The 23987-nt window shown below is 36.7% G+C and overlaps 1 protein-coding gene across 7 annotated transcripts in view; it reads right to left on the bottom strand.

Annotated features, from left to right (window-relative positions):
- The window catches only part of DOP1A (DOP1 leucine zipper like protein A), a 56890-nt gene that overhangs the window by 20083 nt on the left and 12820 nt on the right, over positions 1-23987 (bottom strand). For 5 of the 7 annotated variants that reach the window (XM_026844216.1, XM_026844211.1, XM_026844215.1 and 2 more), the window contains 12 exons: positions 23839-23947; positions 22107-22227; positions 21253-21372; positions 17160-17274; positions 16697-16726; positions 16054-16287; positions 12315-12939; positions 9029-9303; positions 8209-8361; positions 4268-4368; positions 2730-2989; positions 21-2028 (listed from right to left, as the gene is read on the bottom strand). In XM_026844216.1, coding sequence (XP_026700017.1) covers positions 21-2028; positions 2730-2989; positions 4268-4368; positions 8209-8361; positions 9029-9303; positions 12315-12939; positions 16054-16287; positions 16697-16726; positions 17160-17274; positions 21253-21372; positions 22107-22227; positions 23839-23947 — 4151 coding nt within the window. Of the gene's footprint in view, positions 1-20; positions 2029-2729; positions 2990-4267; positions 4369-8208; positions 8362-9028; positions 9304-12314; positions 12940-16053; positions 16288-16696; positions 16727-17159; positions 17275-21252; positions 21373-22106; positions 22228-23838; positions 23948-23987 lie in introns of those variants that run through there. The other 2 variants (XM_026844214.1, XM_026844217.1) reach the window with 2 other exon arrangements.

Below are 23987 nucleotides of genomic sequence, written 5' to 3'. Positions count from 1 at the left end.
ACATGTCTACATACACATACCTATTATCAGATAATCCTGTTTCATATTTATACTGCTGAATTAAATTATCCAAGTTCCTGCAGAGCTGAAGAGTCACTGAAACAACCACCCTTTGAAGAACTTTTCCCATGTAAGGCAACGTAGAAGTGATAAGGCCAATCCACTGGGGATGCATTTTACAGGCACAGTGCTGGTGTAAAGCTCGTATCACTGCGCAGAGAAACATGCCTTGGCAGGTTATTGGCTGGGAATGTAAGTACTGAAGAGAAGTCATCGGCTGCTGCGGACCAATGTGCTCCAAGTCTGTTATGACAAAGTCAAAGCCTGTTTCATTTTCCTCAGGCACAGTCATTACTCTGTGTTCCAGCACAATCAGACGTTGAAGTACTTTTAAAAGCTGTGACTGCAGAGTACTACCGTTGTCAAATTCATCTTCAGAAAAATTTATAAGGCTGTCTTCAGAGAAACCTTCTTCTACAGCCACTATATTTTTTCCAGCCATCTTTTCACTGTGCCATTTCTGTGCACTGAAGATAGAAGATAGCAGACAATGCAAGATTACTTTCTGAACCTTGCACTTGGACAGCATGTCCGAAATAAAACTAGGAAAGCCCTTTGCAGAGCTTTCTATCACTTTTGCCAACTCAGCAAAGAGAAGTGTCAGAATTTCAATACTCATCATTTGCATATTACGGTTTCCTATTAGATCTTGTGAGGTTACTTTAACATGGGTTGGATAGTGGCTCCGCATATAGTATAAACACAAGGAGATAAGAATTTCTATGTACATAGAGCTCCGGAAGTTATGGTTGGAATCAACTGGGATGTGACTGTAGAAATCCTTGCCCATAACAGATATTCGATGCCTGGCTAGAAGATTCTGAAGCAATGAAAGCTGAGGAGTGTATGCATTGTTGACACTGGTAGTGGAGATAGCACTTACAAAAGCTGAAGGGTTTGTTTTCAGAATTGCTTTTATGGCAGAGAAAGCATACAATGTCCTTGAAGAGTCATACAGCTGGAGATAGAGCAGCACATGTTGATACAATGGATGGATATTAAAGTTGGGAGATTTTCGCATTCCTGGGGACCCCACATCACTTTCTATTTCTGAAATTTCTCCTTCTCCACAACTGTACCAGTTTTCTAAATCAAGACCATCACTAAAGAAGACATTTGTTTGCTTAAGCTTTTCCGTTTGTGCTTTCTTTTTCTCTTCATCTTTCTTTTTGGCTATTTTCACCTTAGGTTTTGCACCTGGTTGCTTACCTGCCTCTTTAACAATTGTTTCTTTTTCCGATACTTTTTCTGGTAGCTTTCCTTTAAAGCTGAACTGAATACTACTGTGGCTTCGCTTTCTGGACTTTGATTCGGTGGAAGCAAGAGTGAGATCAGAAAGGGATTGCTGGCTTTCTGCAATGCAGGGTGAAGAGTTATTTCTTGAAATTTCATCTCTCAAGCTCTCAAGTCCAGTCTCAGTTGAGGCTGATAGCAATTGGGAGCTGTCATTACTAAGCAAACTACTCTGGCTACTTTGAATATTTTGATCTTCATTTTTTATTACCTCTACAGAGTTATCCAAAGGACTGAATTTACATGAAGTATCCTCAGAGTGTAGACTATGTTTAATTGGTTCAGGCTCTTCTCCGAGACCACTTACAACTTTGCATATAAGATCTGTAACCACCTGTTGCACAATTTCATCAGGTGAGTCTTCTCTCAGAGTCTGAGAGCTATCTTGAGCACTCAGACTTTCTGTTTCCACTTCATAACTTATGTTGTCTCCAGTAGATGACTGAGAGCAGCCAGAGTCAGAACTCTGCAGTATTTCAACTTGATGGTCAGGAAGGTCAAAATCAGACACAACCATTGGTATGGTCTCACTGCTGGTACTTAACAAGGAAAGCCTGTCACTCAGAGGGTTGACAGTCAGGCTGAAGTTCTCCATTTCATCCATAGCAAGTTGTTTTTCATTACCTTCTTTAGGTATAATAAGTTGTCCTTGACTTACAGGCACATGGGTAAATGCTTAAAGAAAAACACAAAAAAATTTATACACATAATATTTCATTCTTCAGAGTAAGAATTCAGAATTAAAAGTTAGAATTAAAACTATTATTGACACTTCAAATTATAAAGGCATGGCAAATAGCATCTTTCTACTTCAGAGTAGAAAAAAAAATGTTAATATGCAAACAACACACATCCACATAACCAGAGCAAGATTACTTTAGCAGTAGATCTCAGCAAAACAACACAATTCTACTATGAAAGCTTATGCAGTCTTATCTGCTTGTGTTTTCATTAAAAATAATTATTAGTATGTTACTAAAATTACACAATACATGCAAACACCTTCAAACCTTATCAGTATGTTTTCAACCAGCCCCACATCAGTGGTCCTAATTCATAAAAGCATTTCCTTTCTTGGTTAAGCTTCAAGCCATATTCTTAAGTTCTACTGAAGTTCAGTAAGACATAAGAAAATGTTCTGCATTAAAATACTTGTATGTCATCCTAATTGGAGAACAATAAGACTTTAACAATACTTGAGACACCCAAACTTGAATTAGAAAAACACACACAAATGCACATATAAGCACTACCTATTCCAGAACTTTGTTTTGTGAGTTACCCTCAAAAACTTCTACTCAGTTTTTAATGTTGCATTCAAATAATCAATAAAGAAATTAAATAAAAAATTTCCTACAGTATTCTTGTGCACGTACCATCAGCACAACTAAACTTCTGCATAAAGTGCTTTTCATTTTCTTCTTCAGGGTGATAGGATGATTTAGTCCAGTAACATTCAGCCTGTACTCGCTGAACAGAAACTCGCTGAGTTTTTGGATGGAGAAGCAACAGGAGCAAAGGTTCAAGAACCCTTGCAATATCATGTCTTTGAAGCACTTGATTTAACCAGGCTTGTCCCACTGACCATGTAGAACCATCCAAGCTATTAAGGCTGTCCAGCATGATAAACAAAGATCTAGAAAAGAAAGAAGAAGAAACCTAGCACAAATTCTACACTACTCACACAAAAATTCCATTTTAATATGCTATATGATAAATTTCAACATGTCAGTACATACTCCAATATTTTCTCCATATAAACCAGTATTTTCTTTAGAATCCAAACTTTGCAAAATCTGAGATTTTATATTTTAGTCTAGCCTAATGAAGAAATGGCCAGGAAGAACTAGTAATAAAGTAAGTTAAGAAAGTCACTCTAATAGTTGCAGTTGTATATTTAATTCAAGTATTTGTACAGCTACTAGCATAAAGAGGTTTGGTTGTCTACTAAATGCAATACAGAAAGACAAAACTTTAAAAACCATTTTGCACAGGTGCCCAGAAGAGAGAAGATAACTTATTCAAAGATCTTCTCATCAAGAACAGAGAGGAGAAATACACTTGATGATTCAGCACTTCCTACTGTCATTATTTTCTTCTGTTAATAGTTTTAGACTCTAGAATCCTTTCCAGACTTTGGGAAGAACAATATATGTATTGGACTCTAATTTTACCAACTGTTTTACATCCTCCAGTAGTACACGTTCATAAGCACTTAACTGAACATACAGAATTTATCACCACTTCTGCAATGAGTGACAGTTATCAAGCCAGAGAAATAACAATCTTTTAACTCCACTTCCTACAGCTAAGTATACATTAGGAAATTTAAATATGCACTTTTCTACAACATTTGTGCTAGCTGAGGAAAACAAGACTAGTTCAGAGTCTGGATCATTCAGTTTTTTCTAAGAAGGTAGTCTGATACCAGAATGGAATCTGGTGCTGCTTACCATAAATAACATCTTACACAAACCACACAGATTAAACAAAATAAATTTCATATCTTAGTGCTTGCTTGCAATTTTGTTTTGTTAGCTTTGCTGTTACTTTCCATTTTCATATAATAAACTTCTCGGTTGACTTCTCTCTCCCGCTTTTGTTTCTACCAAATCACAGCAAGAACTCAAGATACTATGTTCAATATACACAAATATTTTAACCAGTGACAGGCAGTGAATCATGTGACCATTCCTGTCCTACTCTTTACAGCTACCAGAAAAGTTTACAGCTTACATAATTGTCATTGTGAAAACAATTTTGTCTAAAACAAATTAATTTCTTCTCCTCCTTCATTGCTCTCACAGTTACACTGTAGTTCCCCAATTTCTAAATACTCTATGCTACCAGTATAATGTTGTTAAAGATCCTGAAGGAAAAGTATTTCAACAGCATCATGCTTGCAATCACTAACCTGTCAAAGGTACGGCCAAAGGAAGAAGACTTGTTAATATGGAGGTCACGGGTGAGATGCCATAGCACTGCAAACTTTGCGTGAGCTTCCATTCTTACTTTCTGTGGACCAAATTATAAGTTAGAACTATCAGAATACAACAGCTTCTAATAAGAACCAAGAAAAAAAAAAAAGTATACCGCAGCTTAAAAGATATAATGAAATTATTAAAACTAACTTTTTTGACTGCATTCAAATCCTATTTTCTAACATTAAAAGCACGAATAGGCAACAATATGTCTCTGCAAACAATTTAGTAGTGTGAAAGACTCTCCCCCATCTTGATCTTGACTGCCTTAGTTTCAGTTTAGCTTCAAAAAGTGTTAGATACTTAATGTGATAGCTTGAACAATACTTCTTTTACTCTCCCAAGTTGCACAGGTCTGTTTTCAGTGAGTTTATCTGTATGTATCAAGGTACTAGAAGAGATTATGAAGAGAGCAGAAAGAAACATGCAAGCTTTTCAGTATGAAAACTCAAGCATATAGAGGCAGAGAGAAGAGGCAGAGAAAGAGGAGAAATTTTTAGACACTGAGTCTAGAATGATAGGATTAAACACAGTATCCACGGAAATAAGGGGAATGAAAATAAATGACTAGAAAGAGACATATGAATTTTCTAGCTAGATACGATGTAGAGTTCATCACTAACATGCTGGAACTTAAGGAGTTTTATTTGGACAAATGGGACATGCTTACTCTCCAAAGGGCTTCTAATGACTAGTAATAATATGCAGAATATTAAATGGTGAATATGGTATTAAAGTAACAAATTTTATGCCTTTATCTCTTTACTTTGGCTGATTAAGGCAAATATTTATTCCAGCAAGGCTGTAAACAACAGCAAATGCCATGCCATGATATGAATACAAGGGTACCTGTATTTAAAACAGCTTTACCTTGTCTCTTTACCAAGAGACAAGGAAGCTACTAAGCAGTTGTAGAGGTGAACAAACAAAGCACAGCAATCAGGATGGTTATATACTGTATAAAACATCAAAATTACTTTTAAATACAATCAGGCTTTAAACGAAATTACTAGCTGATAAGCAGAGACAAGAGGACATAGATTTTCATTTGTTTGTTCTTAAAATATATGCTCTAGGTAATGAACTGTAAGTATATTTACCTCTAATCAAAATGGGACTGATGTGGACCATTAATGGACAATTAATGCCACTGTGACAATCTGGCATACTTCCAGACTTACTTTACAACATACAGCTTAAGAAGCTTTACAACAGCTAACACAACAATATCTGCTATAATAATGAAAATTTTAGTAAAAGCTATAAAAAGTGAAAAATTACAGAAAGGACACAAGGCAGATCACATCAGACAAACAAAAAAAATCCGCACAACACACCCATCCAAGAGAAAGAGTAGCATTCTATAAAGGAAGTATCAAACATATTTAGAAAAAATGTTTCTCAGAAAAAAAAACACACCAGTGCAAAATATATAGTTACACAATAAACAACTGTGTAACACAATTAACAATTCACTAACATCTGCTGAATAAAGATTAAAAATACCAATTTTCAAACACATACAGATGACTCCATGTAAGCCCTTGCAATCCATGCTGTGAAGATCTAAGAAATTACTGTTTTCACAGTAAGGCTGGCAGAAACGAGCAAGTACCACATCCACAGTCACAGCAGTTCACAGACCAGCCTAATAAGTGAAACTATAAATCATCAGCAGTTTTATCAATACGCCAAGCTGTGAACTGCATTGATTGGCAGACTGGCTCACATTCAGTGTTGTTGACCTGGTTACTCTCTAGTAGAAAGACAAAAAAGTAACTGCTTCTGAAGTCACACAACCCTGAGTTGCCAGAGTGTCTAAGCAAGTAGTACCCCATCATTAATTCTGCTGAGGATATGAAAACAATTCATATATCTAAAATTTAAAGCACTGCAAAGGCTTCAACTCAAATGTAAAATTGACAGCTATCTGAAACAAATTTCTAGAGGAGGGGAGAAAAAACCAAAAATATATGGAGTACCTGTCGTGACAAATAGAACTCCTACCAGCAATAGTAAAAAGCGTGTGTTTTATATATCGGGAAGCAGAGCATAAGTTTTGATAAACGCTAAACTCTTCTACATAAGTGTTGTTGATTGCTGAAAATCCCCCTTTGTCCAGCATGAAACTACAGAGGCTTGTCACAGACCTAAAAGAAACACTGTCAACAATCTGTGTATCTGCCAGTTTCAAGAGATTTTGAAAATACTACTTTACTTGCATTAGACAAAACTAATAGCAAAGATCACTTCTAAAAAACCAGCCAACAGTGAGATAAGAAACTTTGAACGTCAATGAAGAATGGGAGAAATCCACCAAGTTGTGTCATAAGCAAACATTATAACCTGTAGTATCAGAACAGGAGACCGGACAAGTGACAAAGTGACAAGAAACCAAACAGCGTTATCAGAGACAAAGCAGCAGCTTGCTGCTGAGGTTCTGCTCAAATTATAATCCATGGCTTTTGACATGAGACAGAGATGGAAAGTAAAGACCTTCAAGAAAAGAGCAGCCTCAGTGGCATACTACAAAGAAATGCACAGACAACTCACAACCCAGCTGCCACGTCAGTCAGCGTAGGCAAACACATTTCCCACAAAGACGCAGATGCACAGAAAACTGGCAATTACAGTTAGAGGAGTTCATCAGTTGCCCTCTAGAACTAGCAAACATGGCAGAAACAGTAAGAATTCAAATCTTTTAAGGACAAAGAACTAGAGAAGAGAGGGGCTGTATAAGATTAGAGAACTGTACAGACGCTTCTTCATTCAAAGCATCTAGTTATTGCAATTCCTCCACTTCCCAACAGGGGAAAAGAATCTCACAGAAACACTTTAGCTGGAAATAATTAACTGAGACAAGTGTCAGAAGGTGGAGCTCAAAAATATAGCACAGCTCTTGGGACCTGGAAATAAAATCTTACTAATTACAAGCTGCCCTTTTGTCTTAGATTTACATTAACTCTTACAAGAAGAGCCAGAGTCAGATTATATATAAAGATGGTCAGAAGGACAAAAACACCACAACTCGCTGTTGCTTAAAAGAGAAAGGGAATTTAGGCTGAAGCATAATACTAATATCAAATCCATCAGACTCATACAGATGTCTCACAGAAAGGGAAAGGAATTAAAAACAGACCTCAAACTGTAAAAAGAAGGTGGTGACACAAAGAGAAAGGCAGTAGGGACACCTCAGCTGAGAGTAAGTGAAAGCAGAAGGCTAGAAAGATAAGGGAACCACATATGACTGTCTTAAGAAAGCAGCAATCCAGCCCCACTATCAAGATGAGCAACAGAGACATGGTGATGACAATAACCTGGCTGTTGCTCCTTCTCCAAGTTCTGTGGAGGAAAGGAAGCAGAAAGTCTAGATTGCTATATTAGGACTAGACAAGAATCAAGTATTAGATGAAGTAAGAGGGAGCACACCAGAGGCCTGAACTACTGTTGGTTAGGACACAGCATAAGAAAATGTGCTTAAATTCGATGCAAAGAAGAGTGGTTGGGACAACTAGACTGGAATATAGAAAAAGTCTATATTCAATTAGTACCATTTCAAACACTTTTTATAGGTTTGTGAAACACCAAGACGTCATGAAAGCAGGATTCAACTACTACAGACATAAGATTAAGGTTTCTTGTGAGTGGGAATACAGGAAAGAGTAAGAGTGTCAGAGGCTAGACAAATCTGACAATCTGCATGCAAGTAAAAGTTAAGAATATTTTTAATGCTTAAAACAATTAACTTAAATATTGAAAAAGGTGGTTCCTTAAGTTGTTTATGCCCTCCTCTGAAGCACCAAGTCCTTTTTCTAAGTATATTTCTATAGTTACATACTTAACTCATCTTTTAGTAACTATATGAACAACTTGCCTTGTCTCTGTGAGTCAGCTGCTGACTAATAACATCTTCACAAATGCTGGAAGATGGAACGAGGTTGTGCAGCTGGTAGAAGAGCTCCACACTCTTCTGGTGATGCTGAGGAGTTCCATCACCCAGCTGGTCCCAAAGAGTTAAAGCTATATGCTTTGTACATAAAAATAAAAGTAGAAAGAGAGAAGTGAATGAGCATCATGCCTTGTTTTGCTCTAGACTACACTAAGCTCTATGCAGTGGTGGAAGACATTATACCTGATGACACCATATGACCAACAGGCAATCTATAGAAACTGTTCTTTTTGGTTCCTTATGTTCATACGAACAGTTTGAAACACTGAAATAACTTACTACATAAAAAAATTCTGTTAGGAGTCAGAACTCACAGGCATCTCCAGAAATAAATTTTAATTGAAATATAATTAACTATGTAATATACCCTGCTGATGACTGTCCTTTGCAAATGATTTCTGACATAAATTACACAAACGCAGACTGTGGTTTAGCAGAGTCCTACATTATGCACATCTCTGTTTCATACCTTTGCTAATTAATGATGCTATTCAATCAGGTTTTATTTATACTTTTAAAATGTTCAAACAAGAATTTTTACCCAAGCAGTCAAGAAGACAATCACAGTGGGAAAACTTACTATGTATTTTAATTTAAAGTCTAACACACATTACAATCATTACCAAAATACTTGGCAAGAAAATTTGGTTTACCATACCAAGGATGATAAAATGACCAAAACTGTCAGTCTTCACCAGCCAGGAAAGAAGTCTAAAGAAAACAGTAACGAGATACTGCATTTTACCTTGAAGAAATCTGTCTTTTCAGCCATATATCTCAGATTGCCTTGAGAAAGAGGAGGTCTGATGACCACAGCCACTCTTCCCTGGTTAGGGCTAAGAGGCTGAGCAGTTTCCACACTGTTCAGATTTTCTCCCGTGACGACAGCAACAGACTGAGTCAATCCAACCAAGTCCATCACAAGGGAAATAGTAACACCCTGAACACTGAAATCACTTGCTTGCTTGCAAGCGTTCATTAAAGTCTGTAGCCACAGTGGAGGCTGTACTTGTTCACAGTCTGAAATAAAAATCACAGAGGATACATTAATTTAAGAATTTTAAATACTACAAATTTTTCCTCTTTTATCCTATAACCATAAGCACAATTGTTCTTTACTTTCCATATTTCAAGCTGCCTCTTGTATGGGTTTAGAAAAATGTATGCAGGAGAAAGATACTTCTTGATGTACCTCTATCTTAAAAATAATCTAATTAAGAATGCAATACTGTATCACTTTGAACATCTAGTAACAAAAAGAAACCTAGGAAAATTTGAATAAGGAACAGAAAAATAAATTTTATGGAAATGCATCCACAACATTTCACGTTCTAGACAGAACTAGACTTCCAGTAGTTTGCATATCCTTTCACTCACTTTCCTCTTTCAGGAAATTCTTGACCAGCGATCAAGTCTTAACATTACAGTTTGTAGTGTGGAATAATTCTGTAGTATTTTACATATATAAAATATTATTTTAATATACAAATGCTACATTATATAGATATTATAATACACATACATACAGAATCATTGACATAGTTTATATATCATATAAATAGTATAAGTTAAACTGACAAAGAAAAAAAATATTTCCCTGGCAACACTTTAAAAGTAAAAGTATCTGTGAAAATTGATGTTTTGGGTAGCAGAAACTTGATCCTATTAGATCACACTCTGCTTTCACTGTAGGTGATTGTTTTCAGTTTCTTACCATCCCCTCAATACCATACACTGGCCTGATAATGCAAGTGTCTTTCTCAAGTGCAGTCAACTCTCCAAGAAAATAATGCACCCTTTTATTTCAGAGATCCTAAAGTAATTTTTCTTAAAACTTCAAAAGGATTCTATTGATCACATTCCTAAAATAGGCAAATGCTTCTAGAATCAGACACAAGTAAAAAAAGTATTATTTAATAGGCACAATTACAGCACCTATTTAGATTGAAGAGAAGGATGATGTAATTTCTGATTTATATCCACAATAGTTAATTCTACAACATAAACTAGAACCTAATTATACCTAACAATTCGACAAAGTTCTACAGTTTACAGATATAAACATTATTCTGAGCTTGATTCCGTTCTGGTTTTTTATTTCTTCAATTAAAAATAGCATACATTTATCTGAGAAATTAAGCATACAGCAAAATTTAAGCAAATTATGTTCTATCAATATCAGATTAATTTGGCTCCTTCAAATAAACAGACTGATGACTCCAACCACTGATTAGAGGCAATTGGGTCACATCAGTAACGCAACCCATCAAAAACATGATCTAAATTTAGGAGCCTTTCAATAAAAACAGCCTCTTCTGCAGTAGAAAAACATATCAATAGATGAAGAAAAGGCTGGTGCATGAATTATGGTGATTACCTTCTCCCCTTCTCTGTTCCACCATCATTCTCTGTTACAGAAAGCAGGACTCCTGGGATAGCTATGCGCAGCCCCATTCCCGTTACTATTCCCACCCACCCCACCATTCTGTACAACAGATGTTTACATCTGAAACAAAATCCATTCCATTGATTTCACCCACCTACAATTTATACTTATTCCTCAAAGTCACACTGTTTAATAAACTGTAAATGCAACATCACCAATGGGAAGGTTCAGATGATGACTGAGCAAAGCAAATCCAAGACATTTAACAAAGTGAAAAACATTTCTAGAATCACTGCCTTCATACAAGGGACTATTACTCAAGCTCTACAAGCATTCTACTTTAGAGTTTACAAGGCAGCCATAATGAAAAGTACTATATCCATACAAAAGTAATAAGCAAACAGATGACAAAATATTTTTATTCTTCTCCCATAACACTCATTTGTAGGCTGCTAGTGTTTGGTGAGGGGGGAAAAAAAAAAAAAAAAAAATCAATCACATTTTTCAGGGTCATGCTATAGAAGCACAAATATCCTGTGCTAGATCTTTTACAAAAGGTCTTTTAGCATTTCCATAACCTTAACTAATAAACAGCTGTAGCAAAGTTGCCTTCAACTGACACAAATATTTGATATGTCCAGATCTCACAAAGTCAAAGATACACTCTGTTCCTGACTGTATAATGAAGACATATACAAAACATCTTGAAGACTACAGGAATAGAAGAAGCAGTCATGTTTAACATGTTTTTTTCCAGAAAAATCAAAAAACTCTTAATCTCTAAGCAGTGTTCACCACTTAGCCTTTAATAGATTTTCAAAGTTGTGGTTTAGAATAAAAAACTGCAATCATGAAGTTTCCTAGAAAAATTAAATCACAGAAGAACGACTGTGATAGCAGCCAAAATTATTGTATCTATTTCTTGCATGCTCCAAGCATATCCACCATGATACCATTTTAAGACAACCCTCAAGCTACAGACCAGAAGTGGAACCAAAATTAGAACTCCAAATTGATGACTTTACAAACTGTAAAAATTATAATCACATGTCTATATCTGTACCTCAATGTGTTCACCTATCTGAATACATTCACACTTCACAAAACCCAGCATTTTTATTTTGCTTTCTAATGAAACTGTAGTTGTAGTTCTTATGCAAGAACTGTTACTTTAATAGGAGCACAGTAAAATTAATTTATCTGATGTTATTTTTATTGGACAGAAGCCTATAATCTCCTTGTAGTGCATAAAGTGATGGATGTGCACATCAAACCAAACTTCATAAAACGAAGCTAAAAACATTTGATGTCAACTGTGGCTATTACAAAAATATGACAAAGAAAACGTCATGGAACCATACAGTAAAAAGGAACATCTGAAAATCTAGATTCTATTCTCAGGTTTCAGTTTGCATAATTTATATTTGTCAACCTAATATTGATTAGTGTCAAATCCCATGCCAGCAATGTTCTTAAAATCAATGAGAAAATAGTTTTGTTTCCAAGAAGCAAAGCAATTGATACAGAAGGAAACTTACATTTCTGAGAGGAACAGCAAACAGCAACACACACAAAGCATGAATACTATTACTTTAAAAAAATTTTGAAAAAAAATACTTTAAAAGCAAAGAAGACAGCATCTTACCAACTTCAGGCTTCCCAGGATGTAATTCCGAAGTACGGTTTCCTTCAGCAATGTAAACCGGAAAGCTCGAACATTCAAGATATAGCTGACAAGCAGCAATAAAGGCAGGAAGGTATTCTTTTGGTGTTTTTTTCTTGTTTGTTTTCTTCACCTTAGCATCAACTTGTGATTCTCTGTCCCATTTTGTGGTCTGTCCTTGCTCTCTAGTGGGGTCGACCGGAAGCTCTGCCCCAAAGGGCTGAGACAAGGAATTATTCTGAATGACATAAAGGTTGATAAATCTGGTTAAAAACTGTTGGACATACTCCAAACAGCACTGCATTGCAGTCTTTTGGATCGTTTTCCCACTTCGAGTTGCTGTTCCCTGTGTCATTATGGAAGGAGGTTGTACAATGGTTTCCTCAGATCCCACAGTTGATGCTGTCTCAGTCTCTGAGGATGTGCTACCAATAATAGGAATGCCAGACGCACCGTGACCTTCATTCAGTGCTCTATCAATGTCATCAGTTGTATCTGCCTGGTACTGTACAAATTCAGTGAATCCACTTTCTGATGATCGACTGCTGGGAGGATTTTCACCATCTTCAAACACATCACTGGGATTTTCAAGTGAAACTGATGGCACCTGAGAGATAAACATTTAATGATTGTTCAGAATGGATTATTTAGGTCCTAGTGAGAAAAATATTTATTTGCTTCTCCATTGGAAAGTAACAAATTTATTCAACAGTTTTAAATCCATTCATATAAATACATTTTATGGAAAGTGATGGTGTTTGTCAAGCTAACCATGTAAAAAAAGAGCATTGTTTACCAAGTAAAATACTTCATTATTGCCTTTAACATTTTCTTCATATCGCAATCATGTCCTTTTTTTAATGAAAGAATGCTGAAATGCATATGCACAGCTATTATTTTATTCAGCATCATAAACCAAAATATTCATACATGAAAGAAAACCCCTCACTTCCTGCAGGAGGCAGGACATTGAACTATGTTGCTTATGGTCACTTTTGGCTAGCAAGATTCTTTTCAAGTTCTACAAAAGGACAAGATATTTATGTGTTAATCAGAAACTGCTGCAGTCACACAGGAGTAAAAATGCCTGCAGGCAAAGAAACAAAAAGATGTCAGCCAAGAAGAATGGGAAGACTTGCAAGAGTAGGAAAAAGTATACAACACTTCTCCCATCACGCTTTTGAAGTTCCCACTATACAAGCAAATAAACACATTAGTTGTTATTTTTACGTAGTAACTGTCCAGATATACTACTGATAGAAGAATCCCAACTGTTAAGGTTTTGTCTCATTAGGAAGGCAGGATCAGTGCCATTTAACATTACAACTGTAATGTTGTCAAAACACCTTAAAAAAAAGTGAACTGTGGAGCTGTAAATGAAGAATAACATCTTTTATAATCTAAACTCCCCCCAATTTTTCCCACTTCCACATTTATACTAATAAAGCCAGCTCAATTTCTCAGTAAAATTTAAGCTCCGACTTAAGAAATTGTCTATTAAATGTGGATGGAATCTTAATTCATAGATGTATGTATGGTACAACTTTAATTAGCATCTTTCTTTTTATATACAACTCCCAAGATTTGGAAGTTGAAGATTTCTTTCAAATACCATGTTAAAATTATAAAAGAAGAAATAAGCTTTCATTTAAAAGCTAGTAACCATTTGCAACTAAAAAGAAAAAAAAAAAAATCATCTCCTAGAAACAAGAACGAAAGGTTGCTCCAGCAACAACAGTTCTTCTTGTCTCATTGTGCATCTTAATTCCTCCTCAGTTCAGAATATGCACAAATCTGATGAATGATTTCTACTCAGAAATAACCCATAGCAGCTTTCTGGGCTGCTCTAACTCCCTATAGTCTTGTTGGTAACTTGCAGCACAGTGTCTGCTTCCTGTGAGGCAAACAGAGAAGCAACTTAAACAGAAATGCATTGGTAAGTGGGAGCAAATGCAGGGAAAGAACATGCCCACATACTTCTCATCTAGCTGTCTTACTGGTGATAGCAGATGTTGCTTGAGATCTAACAGGCCCAGAAGCTGTCTTGCTGTCTGCCATCCTAATCATTGGTTGTCTTAAATACAGACTTTGAGCATAATCCATAAATCTGTATAAAGTTCTCATGAATAAATAAAAACAGAGACGTCATTATATGTGGTGAATTACATCTTGCTTTACCAGAGATGAATGAAACTGAAAATTTGTTTGAGACAACTTTCACTGTCTCCGGTGTTAATATGTACTAAAAAGCTTGGAAAGATATAAAGGGCAACATTGTTTCATAAAATACAACATAAAAGAGGTCAGAAACATGGTAATTATTTTCACTCTATCTCTTAATAGAAGCCACGGCCACCTACAAGTCAGTTGTAATAGAAAGAAAAAAGCCACTGAAGGTTCAAAAGGCAGCATCATTCAATCAAAACAGGCTTTATCCAAAAAAAGGCAAAAGAACAAATCAGGCAGGTATCACCTAGCTAGAAAGAATAAGGATAGGATCCTGCATAAAAGATATTGGAAGTCCTAATGGATAAGGTGAATGAGAGCCAGCAGAGGATCCTTCTGGTGCAGAAGGCCAACCACATGCAAGACTGTATTAGTAAAAGTAGAGCCAGCAAGTCAAGGGAAGTGATTGGTTCCCTCTGCTCAGCAGTTTTAAGATCACATCTGCAATACTGTGTCCAAGTTTGCATTCATTACTACAAAACAAACATTGATGTACTAAGTAATGTGGAGGGCCACCACATCAAATGACATATAAGAAAAGCTCAGAAAGCTGGATTTGCTCAGTCTTAAGAAAGCTAAGAGAGTTGTGGAGGGGGAGAAGGTGTCTTCATTATTATCTGTGACTTCCCATTAGGTAGCTGGAAAGATGGAGACACACTCAGAAATCCACAGTGAAAGAACAAGAAGCAACGAACACAAGCTGCAACAATGGAAAATCTGATTAAATGGCACAGTACTGTATAAGATGCACAGAGAAGTTGTAGAATCTTCATCCTTAAAGACCATCATAACGAAGCTGGATATGATCCCGAGTGACCTGACCTAGCTTTAAAGTAGAATCTAACTTTAAAGTCAGCCCTACTTTGACCTGCAACTGTCACTTCCAACCTAAATTATTCTATGATGCTCCTCTAGTTTCTTCAGCTGGAGAACAAAGATTTCAGGGCATGTCACTTAACATACCTTACAGAGCTGTGGTTGTATAGACCAAACTAGACAATATTAAAAGAAAAAGTGAAAGCTGCTGGCTGGTTTGCTTCTTCTATTTCTTTATTAAATGATTTTAAGAACAGTTACAGTAAAATAATTGATGGGTATTAATCTGATGCATATAAATTGGGTGAGAGGAGAATTTACATATGCCTGATATGTAAACAAAATGAAGAATTCTTTTGAGTGAAGTTATTCTAAGTGATCAGCCTTCTGAAGTGCATTCAGCTCTCAGTTGATTAGTTCATTCTTAGGTCATGAATCTGAAGTGATTTATACATGTATAATTTTAAACCTAGATAAAACCCCTTAATAAAGATCTTTTACCACAGGGAAGTACATACTTACAATATTTCTTTTGATGATCCAAGTTTCACATGTATTTTATATTAAACTAAATCGAACCAGAAGACTTGTAGGTGGTTCAACACAGACTTAGAAACCCCACTTTTCCTTTCCACACAAAAAGTATTTTTCCAAGATGCTGTAAAACATAATCAGTTACCTTTTTATTTTCCCATTCTTTGATGGAGCCACTGTGTCCACTAGGAAGCTGCAGAATACCATCTGTACCGGCAGATAGCAAAGGAGGTTGAACCTTACTAAGGATCTTCGAGCAGAGTCTGAGAGAATCAGTAAGCTCAGACAAGTGCAAAGTATGAAGATGGCTTGTCAATGCAGAAATCATCCTGAGCAACAGCTGAGGCAAGTGTTCTGTCTGTATTTCAATGTAAGTCTCCTGATAAAGTAATAGTAAATCTCATTAATTGTAACCCCAAATTCCACCCTGAAAGTTATCTTCTGTACCAATGGTACCTATAATTTGCTTAACTGTGTTCTAAACATATGGAACATGGAAAAAGGAAAATTAGTATCTTAATATCCAAGAATAAGAAATACATGCTTTACTTACAAAAAAAAAAAAACCAAAACCCAAAATTAACTTTACAGTTGGGCAACCAACAAATAGAAATACATTTAGCTCTTTTTCAGAATTTTACATCTTATTCATTACACAAACACATTACAGAACATAAGACTAAAGAATGCTCCTACTATTATTTTAATAACCTTAATATAAAAGTTTGAATATAAAAGAATGAAAGATAACGTTAAGAACTAAAGGGAAAACAAGCTGATTGCCATACCTGACACAGCACTCTCATACTTCTAGTAGGCTTTGAAATGAGAAAGCAAAGAATTGAGGAAAGACAGGTATAGAAAAAACAGTTCCAACAGTCTTTGCTACATTAAGCAATGCCAACAGAAAAAGAAGATACACCAACCATATAATGACATTTAAAAGAGCCTTAAAAGAAAGCTGTACATCTAAACTAGCATATCAAGCTACAAAAGACTATACTCATCTACAAAAACTCTGTAAATTTAGAGAAATTGAGGACAGAAAAATATTTTCAGGTATAAGCATTATAAAAACCACTTTGGTTATATCCAACCAGTCTATCAAGAATCATAAAATGAACCCAAAACTTCTCCTAAGGGTGTCTACCAATTTATGGCAATATATTTTCAGGAAAACAATTAATAAAGCAGATACAGACTATAAATATACAGAATCCCAGTTTTAGCAACAAATAAAGCAATTCTTACCAAAGAAACTATATCCAACAAAAAATCCACTAACAAGCAGAAATTTGTCAGGGGTAATTCAGATTGCTCGCTACCACCTCCAGGCCCAGTTTGAAGTCTGGCATGTAATGTCCTCCTGCAAAATTCAAATAGGGTTTCATGATATATAGACCATATTTCTGTAACTTAATGCAAAGCTCTACACATCAGGGATAATCCCTATAAACAAATAATCAATCTCTCATTTTACTGTTAAGAAGCAAATCTGGCACCATTGCATGCTTTCAGAAAAAGCAGCAACCAGCCTTTCACTGTAAACCACTCTTCCTTCATAAAAATCAAGAAATTTAGGCTACAGAAAATTCCATTTGTGACTCCACCATATACAACAATATTTACTAATATGAGCATAGGCACCAATAACAGAATTAAGGGATAGTGTTACTGGAAGCACAGTAATTTTGAAGAGATCTAAACCTAAGGCATTAGGCACTTGAAATAAAAGACAACCAAAAGTGAAATAAAAGGCCCATGAAGCTTTAAAGCTGTGCCAGAGGAAAACAGAACAGACTCTTCTAAATGTCCACTCCAATTTCAGCTGACTGCATCATTTTACTATTGACAAGAATTCAGTACTTGGTGACTTTTATTGCTCACTGAAATAAGAAAGAATACAATTTTCCCTGTGAAAACATGCTTCAATCTGACAATATTATAAGCAAAGGACATGAATAAAGGAATAATATTTTGTTTCTCCAATTAATTTATTCTGCTGGGGTGCAGGGGAGTTTGGGGGAGGGATGAGGGCACTGTCACGTTTTCAGCAATAGTTATTTATTCTAATCCCTCTGTTTTGGAAGTGTTCATGAACATATATGCTAGGACGGAAAAAAGGATTTGTTTGAAACAGAATCACACAGAATCAGCTTAGGCTGAAAAGGACCTTGAAGATCATCCAGTCCAACCATTAACCTCACACTGACAGTTCCCAACTACACCAGATCCCTCAGCGCTATGTTGACCCAACTCTTGAACACCTCCAGGGATGGGGACTCCACCACCTCCCTGGGCAGCCCATTCCAACACCTAACAACCCCTTCTGGAAAGAAATGCTTCCTAATATCCAGTCTAAAACTTCCCTGGTGCAATTTGAGGCCATTCCCTCTTGTCCTATCACTTGTTACTTGGTTAAAGAGACTCATCCCCAGTTCTCTGCAACCTCCTTTCAGGGAGCTGTAGAGGGTGATAATTTCTCCTCTCAGCCTCCTCTTCTCCAGACTAAACACCCCCAGTTCCCTCAGCCGCTCCCCGTACGACCTGTGCTCCAGACCCTGCACCAGCTCCGTTGCCCTTCTCTGGACACGCTCGAGTCATTCAATGTCCTTTTTGGAGTGAGGGGCACAAAACTGAACACAGGAATCGAGGGGCGGCCTCACCAGTGCCGAGTACAGGGGTAAGATCCCTTCCCTGTCCCTGCTGGCCACGCTATTGCTGACACCAGCCAGGATGCCATTGGCCTTCTTGGCCCCCTGGGCACACTGCTGGCTCCTGTTCAGCCAGCAGTCAATAAACACCCCAGGTCCCTCTCTGACTGGCAGCTCTCCAGCCACTCCTCCCCAAGCCTGTAGCACTGCTGGGGGTTGTTGTGGCCCAAGGGCAGCCCCCGGCATTTGGCCTTATTGAAACTCCTCCAGTTGGGCTCAGCCCATGGCTCCAGCCTGTCCAGGTCTCTCTGCAGAGCCTCCCTACCCTCGAGCAGATCAACACTCCCACCCAACTGGGTGTCATCTGCAAACTGACTGTGGATGCACTCGATCCCCTCGTCCAGATCATCAATAAAGATGTTAAACAGGAGTAGCCTCAAAATCGAGCCCTGGGTCACCACTCATGACCGGCCGCCAACTGGATTTAACTCCGTTCACCACAACTCTTTGGGCCCGGCCATCCAGACAGTTCTTTACCCAGCAAAGCGTGTGCCCATCCAAGCCACCAGCAGCCAGTTTCACCAGGAGAATGCTGTGGGAAACGGTGTCAAAGGCCTTACTAAAGTCAAGGTGGACAACATCCACAGCCTTTCCCTCATCCAATAACCATTACAGAAACCATGTTTGAAACAGTGATGTTAAATAACTAATCAAAAGATTTTAAAAATATTTTAAAAATCATATTTGAATTGCATTCTGTCAGTAATCTATGTTTAAGAAGTTGCACTCTACATAACCCACACCTCCATGGGGTTACAGCATCTCTAACAGATAATTCTCTTCATAGAACTAGCAGCCTATTTTACAGTTCAGTGAAATGGTCCCTTTCTGTAAGTTCCTTCCCAGAAAGACCTACCATTTAATAAATTACAGATTTTTTTCAACTGTAATACCTCATAAAGGATGACTTGAATTGAACTCACTAAGACCCTCATCAAAAAAATTGCTTTGAGGGAAGGATCAATAGCAGTAAGCAACACTTAGATGGGAGAAAACACTAGATACAAGAAATTATATTTTTAATTTTCAGTGGGGGAAAATCATAAGAAAAAGCCCAAGACAAATTCAGATGGATATGTAAATCACTTTAAAAGTAATAACTGTGATTTAGCAATGAGACTAGATGATATAAAGACAACTTATAAATTCATGGTTTAAAATCAAATGGTTGTGTTTTCACTTAATAATTTATCTTTTTAAACAGGAAGACAGTAACTTACATAACACAGCACCTCATGTAGACAAAAAACCCACAACCAATGTTTTCCAGATTCCATTTATTTATTAATAAGGCAATCTGGTATCCATGCTTACAGTAACATTGACATGTAACATCTCAGTATGTAGAAAAATCCTCACTTGCTTGTTAGCTGCTTTCTTTACTTTTGCAATTCAGACCAATACATAAAAATTAAGTCACAGGCATGCTGGAAGGAATTTCATCTAGTCTGACCTCTCACATGGAGCAGGACTATTAAAAATGTTAGATAAATTCATGCATAATTTTGTCTACCAAAGTCATGGAAATCTCCCAGGAAAGCTCCACAGCCTTCCTGGATAACCTGTTCCACTGCTGCACTATGTTCCTAGCAAAACTTTTCCAAAAGTCCAACCTGAACTCCTGAGCCAACACTTGTTGCTGTCCCTTGTTTTATTATCACCCATTACCAAAAGTATGGCCGTATCAACTTTGTAAATGCCCTTCAGGAAGTCATAGGCTGCTATTCAAGCCCCCTCTTGGCCAGACCAAACCAAACTCAACTACCTCAACCTCCCATACAGCATCCTATAACTGACCATCTTAGCAGTCCTCTACTAGAGCCTCTTCAGTTTCTCAACACTCCTCCTCATGCAGAGTGCCCAAAGCTGGACATCATATTCCACATGTGACCTTAGAAACACTAAGCGAAAGGAAAAATAACTTCCATTCACCTGCTGACCACACTCCCCCTAATGCAGCCCAAAGACATTATTTTCTTTACTTATAACAGTACACTGTTGGTTCATAGACAACTTAGTGTCCAAATATAATATAATAATACATTATTAAGCTATTCCATTAGCAATGGGGGAATAAGATGTACACAAATTCCATTTGAAACCCCTACACCATCTATCCACAGCAACAACCCCTGCGCTCTCCTGTGGGCCCTTGGTTCCTCTCCCTCCCATTAATCTTTTCAGTCCTCCCTTATTTAATATGTTGCCTCCCATAACCCTCCTTGCCATGTACACACTTTTTTCTTTCCTAAAAGATCAGGGCAAAAGATAACACATTCCACAAGTCACTTTTGGTGAAGTTGATGGATTTTCTAGACACTCAATGAGTAATCCTGTACTGGACAGACAAAACAAAAAAACCTAGCTTTAAGATCACTCTTGAGTCTTTCCTTCAAAAGAGGTGATAATTCTGACTCTTGATTTTACCTAGACACTGAGTTTGTGAGAACTCGCATTGCTGAGACCACCAATCACATCTGGTTGAAATTGGCCAAAAAACAAAGTTAAAGGGCTGGGGAAAAAAAAGACTTACAGACTAGATGATCACATTAGACTAACTTTTTTTAAGGAAAAAAGCTTAAAACAAAAGCCAACTTCAACTTTACACATACAGAGGTATTTTAACCTACCTGCAACATTCTTCAAACCAACGAGCAATGTAATCCCACATATAATAAGGCTCAAATGAATTAAAGAGAAGATTGGCAGTTTTAATCAATTCTGCTGTTTTCTTGTTTTCTCTAAGTTTGCTGAAAGAAAAAGAACATTTTATATTTTTACACTTAATTTCTGAATTATGTAACTATCACACCGAGTTTACCCATTGCCAGTTAACACTAACAAATTATCCTCCCCTCATCCCTACAGTGGGTGTTGCTCTAGGGTTCAGTATATTGTCAGGCTACTCATATCAATGTCTTTTCAAAGTTGCTAGATTTCTTCTCCATTCTTTCTTTAGTATTTGCCTTCTAACCACATTTTTAATAGATCTGTTTCCCCATGATCATTCCTACAGCTGTTTCTCCCTCATGGCTTTGAACTTCCCTCTTCTCTCCACCTTTAAAGATATTCACCTTAAAACTTGAAACTCTTTTTATCCCCCTCTCTGGCTGTCTTCTGGCACTCTTCATTTTTACTCTACAAAAAAAGCTCATCAGTCCACTTTTAGTTTTTTTTTGGGGGGGGGGGGGAAGAACACAGATGTAAAGAATGCCACAACTAATCTGTACCATTGACCTACTTATTTCCAGCTGTATCAAGCATTTTTGTTATGGACAAAGAATAAAACATATGCTAAATATTAAAAAAATAAAGCAAGCCATAGCCCTTCAGACCTTTGCATTGAGCACAGAAGTTGCAATTAATGTCAACAGATTCTGTACCATGAAGAAACCAGGCCACAGTCCCACAGATTTCACTGTCATGGTTTCAGCCACAAAAAGATATATTATTTAATACAAAATACATTATACTAATTATTCACCTGCTTAGCTGTGTGTGGTCTTTGTTGAAAGAAGGTTCTGCTTGAAGCTCCAGTTCTGCTTTGCACTGTGTATATAGCGTTCGAAAAACTTCAATCAATACATCCTCTAGGATGGCAGGGCCTAGGGAGAAATATCAGCAATCAGTCTTATGCATTATAACACCACTTACAGTCCACCTCTTAAAACTATCCAAATCATTAGGTAGCTTTGGTCACACCGAAACCATAAAATTCCTTCTGTTCAATTTCATAAACTACCTCATTTTTAGAAGTTCCTTTGCATTCCAGAAATGCACACGGGCAATTGTAAAGCCTGGAAATAGATACAGCACAAGCGGAGTTCTTTTCCCATACAATGTGTGTACAGTGATGGCTGGACATAGGCACACCTAGCTCAAAAGCTATGCAGTCACGTCAGTATAGCTCATGTTCAAGCCAACATACACTCTTTGAGGGATTATTAGCTCAGCTAATGTGACTACACAGATTCCTTATCAAAGATAGTTTTCAGCCAAACAGTTTCAAATGCCCACCCATAAGCTAGCTCATACTGTTATTATATGGAATATATACTCAAATATTTAAAAGCAAATATGAGGTGAAATATTTTTAGCATCTTCCTTTTAATTTGAGGCAGGTTTTCTCTAATTCCAGATACAGTCTGCAGGATTCCTTTTGAAATAGCAATCTCTTTCAGATTTAAGCTAAATCTCAAGTTAGAAAAAAAACCCAACATCACAAACTCATTTTGAAATGAGTTCACAAAGTGCTTGAAATACCCTGTGCTTTTTCATGTTTTCTCCTACCCTTAGCTGCCTTCAGTGAGAGTGTGCTCACTAAGTTTAGTAGAAATCTTATTAGCTTTTTCCATCTCAGTTTGCTGAAAGAATCCTCACAGCTCTGCTTAGTTCATGAAATCTTAACATACACATTGCCTCTGAAAATTTAAACTGGTCCCCAGAAATCAAATTACCATGAAGATGACAAACTCTTGTCAGATATTTTGTTCTTTGTGGTCTGTCTTAACCATATCCTTTCAAGTTCTACTCTTTAATTATTGTGCTTTTACATTTTTACTGTGTCGCCCCCAAATCTTAGAATAGACTTCAAAAACTATTTTGATTTTTTCATTCACCTCCAAACTGTTATTCCAATGAAAAAGGAAAAGGTTTACACTTAATTGTTGTAAATACTTTTGCTTCATCTACTTTAGTCCCATAGTCCTCTCCACTCACCTGCTAAAAAGTGCATTTAAACACTTTAAAAGGGGGAAAGGGAAATTAAAAAACCCCAAACACCCACAAAATAAATACTTGCTTCCTCTGAATAAATTCTTGTGATAAAAAACCCTGTTTTCTTAGTATCTCAGCTTTATGTGTATATTAGAAGAAAGAGCAGATTATTCCCAAAAGCAACAGCTGAACATTTAAAATAGTGAAAGTCACTATTTGATTATAGAAATGGAAAAGATCCAATCTCCATTTCTTCCAAAATGCAGTCAGTTCTCCCTATGACATTAACTTATTTCCTGTGTTGAAAGCAGAAGAAATTGCATTTGGTAAAAGGTAAATCTAATGAATACATTAAATTACTAGCTTGGAAGAACTAAGAATTCTAGCTAAGCTGGTAGTACTAAGAATACAGCTTTTTCAATTTGATCAACAGGAGAGAAAAATTCTCAAAATAAAACCACATAAAACAAATTAAAGATTAGAAGTAATATGAAAAATACCTAGCTCAGGCTTATCCAGCAAACTTATAAGAATTCGAAAAGGCTTTAAGTCTTGCATTAAGGTGCTTTCTTCTCCATGCCCATTAACTTGTAATATTCCAACCATTGCCTACAAAGAGCAAAAGCATATCAGGAAAACAAAAAACAGG

The sequence above is a fragment of the Athene cunicularia genome (genome assembly GCF_003259725.1).
Source record: "Athene cunicularia isolate RWA chromosome 3 unlocalized genomic scaffold, athCun1 chr3_part1, whole genome shotgun sequence".
Taxonomy (NCBI): Eukaryota; Metazoa; Chordata; class Aves; order Strigiformes; family Strigidae; genus Athene; species Athene cunicularia.
The sequence above is the reverse complement of the archived record's forward strand: the minus strand, read 5'-3'. Positions and strand labels throughout refer to the sequence as shown.